This window comes from Aegilops tauschii, chromosome 3, assembly GCF_002575655.3.
Source record: "Aegilops tauschii subsp. strangulata cultivar AL8/78 chromosome 3, Aet v6.0, whole genome shotgun sequence".
NCBI lineage: Eukaryota > Viridiplantae > Streptophyta > Magnoliopsida > Poales > Poaceae > Aegilops > Aegilops tauschii.
In genome coordinates this window covers 30,908,317-30,918,570 of record NC_053037.3, presented here as the reverse complement: position 1 = coordinate 30,918,570, position 10,254 = coordinate 30,908,317, and the positions used below count along the sequence as shown (strand labels likewise).

The 10,254-nt window shown below is 46.1% G+C and overlaps 1 protein-coding gene across 1 annotated transcript; it reads right to left on the bottom strand.

Moving 5' to 3' along the window:
* Positions 1 to 2,655: 2,655 nt before the first annotated feature.
* On the bottom strand, positions 2,656 to 3,968 carry LOC109783944 (uncharacterized). The gene is made up of 2 exons (XM_020342520.4): positions 3,833 to 3,968; positions 2,656 to 3,365 (listed from the first exon to the last, which is right to left on the bottom strand). The coding sequence occupies exons 1-2, from the start codon at positions 3,917 to 3,919 to the stop codon at positions 2,814 to 2,816; spliced, it is 639 nt and encodes a 212-aa protein (XP_020198109.2). The 5' UTR covers positions 3,920 to 3,968; the 3' UTR covers positions 2,656 to 2,813.
* Positions 3,969 to 10,254: the final 6,286 nt, after the last annotated feature.

The window sequence follows — 10,254 nt, the reverse complement described above, 5'->3', positions numbered from 1 at the left end:
CCCGCCGTTTGAATTTCATACGGAACGAGCGCGCTCGGGGAACCACGCTGTACTTAAAGACCGATACCTTGCCTCTCGTGCAACACTCCCGTCTTTCACACCAACCTCCACCACTTGCCACCCTAATCCCCCAAGCCCTCTACATCCTGCTGCTTGTGAGCGAGGTGTGCTAAAAGCAAATCGGTGTGTGCGTACCGCATACGAGTATAGATATGTCTGCAGCTCTATCGAGCGCACAATCTGATGCGCATGTGTCATCAAGATCTGCTTCGGTCGGCATTCGATTGGTCGACAAGCGAGATCAGTCGAGCGGCAGTGATCTGCATCATGATGTTCTCTCCCGCAACTGCTCTTTGATCGCGGTATGTACATATGATCTTTGTTGTTTCTGGTCTGTTCTTCCCCTTTCGCATGTTCTGGCAGTAATAATGCAGATCTAAAAAAGTGTTGGCTTCTGCATGTAGGAATCAGTTCACGGGAGGGCTGATGGCCTCTCAATGGCGGATGGAGATCAGACAGAAGAACCTGAAGTCGAATCTCGTCTTTCAGCGGTCGAGGGGATGGCTACATATGATCCAGAAGAACATGTTTTAGCTGGCGGTGACGACCCCACAAGCACGAGCAGCTGTTGCGAGTCAACTACCAGATTCGTCCGTGGATCCAGTACGGACAACGACGATGGCGCTACACCAGCTAAGCGGGCACGCCTGCACGAATGAAAAACCTACGGGTTTTCTTAACATCTGCTAAGATGGTAGAAAGCATAGATGAGATTAGCCGGTCAACTAAAATAAGACTCTTTCCGTTTCCCCCTTTAGCGCTGTATTAGGCAAATCCAAGCATGGGGGTGGTATTGAGTTAGATTTGTATTGAAATCTAACTGTATCTCCCACCACGGCTAGGTGGATTGTATGGTATCTAGTTGACGAAGTTGACCGTCTGTGCAACTTTGGATCTAGGTTCTGTTTCACTCTGTCGTAAATTATGAGTAATTTGTTTAAATGGGCGTAATTATTTTGTTTCATAATAGCTATGGCACGTGTAAATGCATATCCATTGGATTTGGATATGCATTTTGAAATTGTTTTGAAATTGTTTTAACTTGTTTTATTTGTTTTACATTGCCATTTAAACAGTTCAGAAGTTACATTGCCATTTACTGCCAAATTCATTTTAGAAAAAAAAATCTGCACAAAAAAAGTCTGGCCTGGGGCTTGAACCCAGGACCAGTTGGTTGTAACCATGCGTTCAATACCAATGGGCTAATGCTTGTGATTTGTTTGACTAGCATCGGCCAAACTTATTATATGTTGTTAGCCGGCAGCGTTGAGTAACACCAGACGTTTCAGATTCTACGGCTTCAATACGTGTCCACCCACCACTCTCTCTGCCCACTCGCCACTCGCACCGCCCACTCCACTTCCCCCTCTCTCTTGTCGAAATCGCCGCCGACAACCACCCCCACCGCCGTCGCCATGGACTGGCAGCTGGCCATCGAAGCTCTCGCCGGCAACAACCAGGAGATGCGCACGCAATACAGGGAGATCGCGCGCTGGTTCCCCAGTCTGGCGATGCTGAGGAACCACGCCCATGGCCTCGTGAAGGTGATGACAGCTGCTGAAAAGCAGCGTGCCTTCCCTGCCGGTCGCACCATCCCGCCGCCGACCCTTCTGCTGTCGGCGATGCGCGAGGTGCAGCTCTCCCCCGACCCCAGGCAGCGCGCCCGATGGTGGATGTATCGCTCATCCACCACGGTGCCGGCCGCCGCGGACCACGTCACCGACGCCGTCCTCCTGTCCCAGCCCCGATCAACAACGCCTACTGGGAGAGGCGCAATCCATGGGTCCTTGGGCCCTCTGACGACTCTGACGGCGAGTCCAGTGACGATGATGAGGACGAGCCCTCTGACGACTCTGACGACGAGGTGGATGAGGTCGTCGTCCTCTCCGACGACAAGCCTGGAGTGCAGCTGCTGGCTCCCGTCCTCGACGCCGTGGAGGGGGATAGGAACCTCCCAATCCACATGGATGCGCTGCCGGAGGTCGCCGATCTCCCAGACGGCGTCGTCGTGAAGCAAGAACAAGATGGCGGCGAGGAAGATGTGCTGGAGCCGGCGCCGGCCAAGAAGAACAAGAAGAAGAGGGCGGCCGTGACTGCGGTGCGCCACTCCCAGCGCCTGCAGAAGTTGAAGAAGGAGGAGTGAAGTGATGCCTTCAGTTATGCACTAATGTTCAGTTTCGTCAGTCCTGAACTTTCGTAAGTTCAGTAAGTTCCTAGGTTCAGTTTCGTCAGGCACTATCTACTACTAGTTGCTATTTATATTTATGTCAGGCACTATCTACTACTAGTTCCTATCTATGTCAGACTATGAATGGCAGTACTATCTATCTATGTCAGACTATCTATATATGTTACTTGCTACTTGCTACTTACTACATATGTTAAGTTATTTGTCAGACTATCTAAGCTAATTGCTATATATGTTACTTGCTACTTCCAACTATGTCACTACTGTCAGTTATCCACACATGATATATGCAGAGTAAAACAGCCTCATCATAGATAAAACATTCTTACTTACTTAACTTAGCATGAGTACTCACTTGGCATAGTAGGTCTTAACATAATTTACATCATAGATAAAACCAACTAGTTCTTAAACCATAACAGTACCTCCCTCCCTCATACCATTCTAAAAGCACATGAAACTTTCCCAAAATATACACCTAAGTACCTATCATGCATGACATTCCAAGGCCAGCTATATATATATATATAGGCCTACTAATTACTTAACCCACACACCAACCACTTCACTCATTCATAATTGCCTTGATCCTCTCCAGTTTATCTTTGCTGGCATGCCCAGCCTTGAGCAGATCAGCAATCAGATACTCCAGCTTCTTCTTCTCTTGCCTTAGTAGGTCCCTCTCCCCCTCCACTTCCTTCATGGCCTTCCTCATGTTCTGAATGATATCTGCTTGGCTTTGAAGAATGCACCTTTGCTCCTTGGCAAGCTTCATCTTCTCCATACTTAACTCAATCTTTGCCTGATCCTCAAGTTGTTTCTTCTTCTCATTTAGTTCATTGATTGCCTGACTGGTATAGTCCATGTCATGAGACATCTTGCCATCTTGATAGTCAAATAGCTTGGATACATCTTCCACCAACTGGCTGTAGTTGTTTGACAGGAAATCAATTTCCTTCTGTAGCTTGGCCACCTCTTTCTCATGGGCTTGTTTGTCATTCACCCTCCCCAAGTTCTGCTCATGGTACATGTCCCAAATCCTGGTTAGGCACCTTTTTAGAATCTCTGGCCAAGGACCATCCACCCACTCCACAACCCCACAGTTCACACCTACATCCTACAGAAGCAATTATTTTATAATTAAGCACAAAGCACTAGTAACAATCTTAGTACAGATAACTAAAGTTATAAAGTCATTTCATTTAACTGAAACCCTTTGTTTACATCAATATGCTCTCTGAATTATACAAACATAATTCTTTCACAGTAAGCACACATCACCTGACTTAGCATCAGAGATAAATTCAGTTAACAACTATATTTAGCAGTAGATATAAATTCATTTAACTCTGTTCTTTTTCAGTTAACAGCTATATTCAGAAAACACCTAACTAATACATTCAGTTCACAGTACACTAAAGATCTCTGCATATGTATGGCACTTTCAAGTTTCAGTTGTAAACCACAGCAGACATCTCTGCACATCACACATCTCTGCACCACATGCTGCACCACACATCTCCAGCAGCAAAACACATCACACATCTCCACCAGCAAAACAAGTTAGCGTTCCAGATTAAATACCTGCTGCATAGGACAACCCAGGAATCGCCTCCCAGTCAAAGCACCTTCAAAAGCCACCATCTTCTTCGGCCTCTGATGATGCATCATGCACGTCGGCTCAGATTCAGTGTAAGAACCACAAAAAGTTGGTTCCACCACACTGTCAGGGGTTTGCTGCAAGAGAAACTTCGAATCAAACCTAAAGCAAACTGGAATCTCCAATTTGGATGAACTAACCCTAACCCTAACTCTGTTCCACCATTATGCACTTACAAAGAGATGAGGATCCATTGAAACCATGTTGATGTCCTCGTCAGAGCTCTCCTCGTCATTCCAAGATGGCATCCTCAACTTCTACCGGCAGCAATGGCCGCGGCGGCGACGGCGACGACACCAGGGAGAGGGAGAGGATGAGGACGAGTGAGAGCGAGCGAGGAGGAAGAGACTGAGCGAGTGGCTGAGCTCGCTCTCACTTATTGGACCACCGACAGCCGCCGTTCCGACAGCGGACGGGCCGTTAACGGCCGTCAATGCGCGGCGGCCGTCCGTTGCCAGCGTGGCAACTGATTCGCGGGCCCAACCGGTCAGATTCGAGGTTAGCGCGGGCGAAGCGAGCGCTTACGCGAGTTGGTAGTTTTTTGCCACGGTTTAGGACAAATTTGGTAGTTTTCCGCACAAAAACGTAAAGTGGTAGTTTTCTGTCACATGTCCGTGAGATGTGGTAGTTTTTGGTTAAATACTCCATGTTTTGTAATATTTTTTTTATGAATTTCTGTTGTAATATGCATGTTTTGCAATAAAGACATTTTAATGTATTTTTTGCAGCAGCAGTAACTCTCTCCTTAGTTGATGAATGATTTTTTAGTTATAATCAGTTCCTTGTCCACCGCCCACACACGAATCAGGAGGTTTGTGTGTTCAGCCACGAACAATGGTTTAATGAGCTGCGCTAACAGCCAAGTACACATTAGGCAAGGCAGCACACTCCAGATGGTGGACCGTCTGCATTATTAATCTCAGCTGATCCCCTGGACAACCAAACAATTGTCTATGCATGCGTCCGTGCTGCCCGCGAGGGAGCCAGTTGGCACAATCCAAGACTGGTGCATCCGGCCAAATCTAGGCCAGTGAGATACAGTAGCACTTTTGGGAAACGAACGGCATTATTTCAGCCGACCAACCCACAACTGCAATTCATCTGGCTTGGCCCAGCCCGGGATGCGTGCCCGACGCACGCGCTTCTTCTCAGATACGCTTCGCCACGTGCCCACCTTTGCCTTATTTTCCCCTGTCTCTAGCCCGCGTCGTCGATACAAATGAGGTAAGGCAACAAAAAGCGGGTGCGTTGAATTTGGTCCGAACCCATGAGACCATGCAGTGGTTACGTCGCTGATGCTGGGCCCGGTGAAACTGAACACTGTGCATGCGGGCGTGCGTCGCTTCCGGCATCCAGCCCTTGCCTTATCTACACGCTCTGGTAGGAGCATCTAGCAATCCAGGCCACATCTTTTCTTCTTCCTCAATAGCCCCTCCGCGCTCCTCACAGCGCTCCTTCCCGCCCCTCAGCGCAACGGCGGCAGTACACTCGACTCGACGCCGCTGACCGAATCGGAAAGCTCAGCGGAGCGTGAAGCTCGATCGAGCGAGGTACATGTCTTTGCTTCCGCATTCTTCTTCTCTGTCTCTGAGATGGATCTTGCGCTGTAGCACTGTAGCTTGCATCTAATCTCACATCTAATTGCATTTTTTACGGCGTGTTTGCATGCAGCTGGTAGCTCGTCCGTACGTGCTTGCAACACGATGCCCCCGCTGGAAGAGGGCGACGGCGCCGACCCAGATCGAGCCGCATCGGACGCATTGGTGGCCGAAGTTCCAAGGAGGAAGGGGAGCGGCCCGCACAAGCCAACGGGCTTGCAAGGCTCTGACGCTGATGACATCCCCAATGTTCGATACGGCTTCACGACGGCGTACGTCGGCACCCTCTCGCCCCTGATGTACGAACAGGTGAAACCAACTGGACTAGCATCCCTGTTAACGACTCGTGCATCCGGTGGAGGAGACAACAAGATGTACTGGAGTTTGCTTATGAACATCGATACAGATAAAAAAACCATGACATTCCCAGATGGCAGAATAGACCCCTAAATGAAGCAGCTATAGAGTTTGTTACGGGGATAAAGTCAGGATCTAAGCCCATCCCATTAGTATCAGAAACCCTGCAAAGCGAGATCAATACAAATCGGGCTGCTGATCTAGAATTACTTGGGATAGATCGGGTGGCAGAGGGAAGGGCCAAAAGAGGGAAAATCCAGGTTAAGGAGGTGGTGACAGTACTTAGGAACATAGATCCGCGTTCCACAAATAAAAAGCACTTGGACGCAACAAATGTCGGCTACACTCTCCTTGTGTGTGCAACGATGATTGCGCCGCAAGCCAGCTGTGGGTTAGTGCCTGACGAGGTGCTTCACTGTGTCATTAAGCCAGATAAAATCGGTTCATTTAACTGGGGGAAGTTCATCATTGACCACATCATGCAGAACGCAAAAGATGTGCAGCTTCACTACAAAAACAAAAGCAAAATAGGGGCGTGCCCAATGGGAGGATTTCAACTATGTCTTCAGGTATGGAATAATGAAAAAAGCTCTTTATGATTGTGTCCTTTTCATCCTTGTGCATGATTACCAAAAAAGTAGATGCAAAAGCTAATGCAAAAAGCTACTTCTTGTCCTCATCTCCTTCAGGTGTTCTTTGCGGAATGGATTGATTTTGAAACCAACATGACAGCCAGTATCTGGCCACGCATATCTGCATATAGCAATGACACCTTGAAGGACATATTTACTATAGCAAGGGATCCAGACAAAAGATTGAAGGTGAGTGCCTAATCCTATCATTTCAAAACTGATCAATCTATTGCATTAGGAACGATATCTAACTAAAATTGCTGATGGACATGCACAAACAGACAAAACCTTTAACAAGGGCCTCTGAAGGGTCATGGTATATCCATCCAATCCTGCTCCAGGGGTCCATGATTCCAATTCAGACAGTCAAGACTGCTGCCCGTCACTACATCACTTCTAGAGTCTGCACTCGGATGCGGAGCGCTGTGTTGCATTTTGCTGAAAATCACTGCCCTCTTGATGAGGTGTTGTCTGCTGAACACCAAGAGCGTTGCAAAACTCTCATTAATCGTATTTGTGGCGATCTCGAGGAAGCTGCTTCTCTGATGTATGATGAGTTCATGGCCTTGATTGCCGCTACAAAAAAAACACGGTTGAGCACACAACGTGTCCGGCTAACTCCAAGCCCCTTGGTCGGTGCTACAAAAGCTCTTGTGGTTACTCAATGTTCGTTCCTGACAAAATCTCACTCCTTTTTCCTCCATTTCATTACCACCGCTAAAAAATTACTAACCACTTGATTATATCTGCCCCCCTTGCTTCTTCCAGCTACATCAGCAGGGCAGTTGGTGCAAGCTTCAACACAGACCCATGAAGAACAATTAGCAAAGGCACGCAGGGAGAAACAGGACTGCACTGGCTCTGAATTACAAAAAACAAATTCCACCCCAAGATTCGTAACACGTGAGTCATGGAAAATTTCCTCTGATTAGCTTTGTCATTGTACCAACAGCAGCAGAATATCTAAACTTCATGCTTGTTGATACAGCCCTGCAGACAGAGCTCCCTCAAGGATCGCCATTTGCAAATGCATGCGCACGCACTCTTGTACAGATGGCTAAATCAGTCTCTCAAACATGTACTTAACATAACATACCCTTTTCCTTTTTAAAATGACAACTCAGTGCTCGCATTATGTCTAATGTTTGTCATCCCATCAACAGATCAACAACCTCCATGTGTTGACAAGACTCCTGAAGCTAGATTGCCAGCACCTACCATTCCTGGAGAAGCAGAAACTCTCATTGTAACAAAGGTGCCCCTTGCGCCTCGTGTGCTTCGTTTCACTGATATATCTCCCGACAATGAGCCAAGCAACAAAGGTATCAATCTGCAGTTCAGACTAAACATTCTGTGATACAAGCCACAGGTCAGGCTAAGCATTCTGTCCACGCTCTTCCTATATCTGCAGGTGTGCCAATATCAGCTCATTTTCCGCGGACACCTTATCATTTAAGGAGTCGTAGGTATATCACTGAAGTCACTCGAAATCCCACATGGACAATGAAACGTCCGAGATCAAATATTGTAATGATGGTAGACGCTAAGAGGCATAGAACATCAGAAGCAGCTTCTGTTGATCAACCCCCTGACTATAAAACAAAGAAACATGCACCTTAGGCAAAGCAGGCTGTTGGTAAAAAGGATGTTGCCGGCACTTCTACAGAAGGTATCAGTGATACACATTTTTTGTTGCTTGGTTACCTCAGCCTGCAAGCATATAACTCAATTTGCATAATCTCCTTCTTATAGGGCAAGTCCAGAGTATGTGTAGTACACCATCAGCTCAAACTCAGACTAATATGAAAAAGCTATAAGATCCTGCTGTCGTGATAGCTTACAAACGACGACAACGCACACCACGTGTCATTTCTGCTGCAGCTAATCAGCAACCTATGGAAACTACAACAACAGGACGTACATCCACGGACACAGGTACATGTCGCCTGCCTTCTCATTCATGCTATGTTCCAAAATGCTAAACTACAATGATCCTTCTTCCAGTTCCAGCAAGCACTTTGGCAATGAATCAACCATTGTGGGACATGAGCCCAGCAACTTCCGTACAAAAAACAACATATGGCATAGACTTGTTGTCACAAGGTAAAACTCTACGCTGTAGCATTGATGTACCAACCGATCAACCAAAAAAAACTCCAGCTGCAAAAAATAATATGTCGCGCTCACCATACAGTTGCCGGGGAGGCTGGAGACATTACTAATGTTGAAGTGACTCCTACTCACACACTGCTCCGCGATGAAGGTACATTGTCGCTACTGTCCATTAACCATCCTCTCCTGTATGAACACACAACACATCAATTATGTTTAGGAACGTGTGAACGAATGTTGTATGAGCGTATCATGATTTCAAATAGATCATTGCTTTAACGCTCTTGCATAAAAATTCAAACTTGCAGCTATCAGAGATAATGTAGACGCGGCAGAATCAGAAACTCCAACAAAGACAAACAAAAACTCATCAGACCCATGGCGGCCTACATCTGATAGCGCTGATTCAGCTGCACCTAGTGAAAAAGCTAAAAGGAGCAGAGGTACAAGCAAATGCATGGCAACTTCTATCTAATCACATAACTTTCAATAAAAAAATTGTTTTAGAACCATAAATGTGATGAAACAAGCCTACCTGTATCTAACTTGTCAAATTTTAAAATCTCCTGCTCGCCCTGTACATATGTTATACAATTTGGCAATGATTCAAAAATTGTTCATACACCTGTGCAGATCACGTAAAGGTCAAGGCTCCTAAAATCAAATCTCTGGAAGCTATTGATGCTGACACAACTATGGTAATCACTGGTATTCACATTGACCCGGCGCATAAAGGTACATTCCATCCATCACCATGTCCTTCATATTCCCATCTCCACTTCTCTTGCTTTCCAAATGATGATCCCATGCAAAAAAAAATCTTGTTTTTGAAAACCAATGTACCATATCATCCATATGGTTTTTGCTACCGAGAAGCAAGCTGTTATTCTTTGTGTACTGTCATTGTCTAACTCAAATTTTCTCCTGACATATATTGCAGACAATTCATCAGTTCCAAAAATAGAGCCAGACATTCACGTAGCAAAATTTCTGAGGATAACAACAGATCCCCCCATTGATGTGGACAAGTGGTACAAGAAGATAAGAAAATGCAAGCTGAGTGAACGTTCCATGTGAGCATTACTCCTTGCCATACATTCATAACTTTTCAACAAATAAGCTCTGCCGTCAACTACTCAGCTCAACATCGCATCTGAACCTTTTGAAAAAGCACATCATCTTCTCACCTGATAAGCATCTTTATCGTTGACAATAAACCCACAAGTGCACATGAAAAATAATAATTCTGGTTGCAGGCTACCAAAGAGCTTCATCTCTTTATATCTTGCATCTTGAAATGTACCTGCAAACTTTGAGTCTGCACTTCCAATTGTAATATAAATATAACTGAAATTGATGGTGTGCTAACAACAGGAAATGGCTTTCAATTGATGACCCTTGCCACCTGGAGATGACTGTCCACTCGATCCTGCGGAACTATGGTGAAAATAAAGACCTCAAACCAAACGGGATGCCAGCAGGTGTTTTGGCGCTAGACATGAAGGACGGCCAACTATACAAATACAGAACTCCGCGGTGGAGGAAGCTATTTCCCCAAAGCTTTGCGGTGAGTCTCAGCACAACACATTTCTCATATGCGACACTTCCATCCTCATCCATACCTCATAATGTTATTCATCTGTTAAA

Bases quoted from the DNA above. Each gene is read 5' to 3' on its own strand.
- LOC109783944 (XM_020342520.4), bottom strand. From the start codon at position 3,919: ATGATGCATCATCAGAGGCCGAAGAAGATGGTGGCTTTTGAAGGTGCT. The intron at 3,366-3,832 runs GTATTTAATCTG...TTGCTTCTGTAG, and splicing joins TGGGTTGTCCTATGCAGCAG to GATGTAGGTGTGAACTGTGG.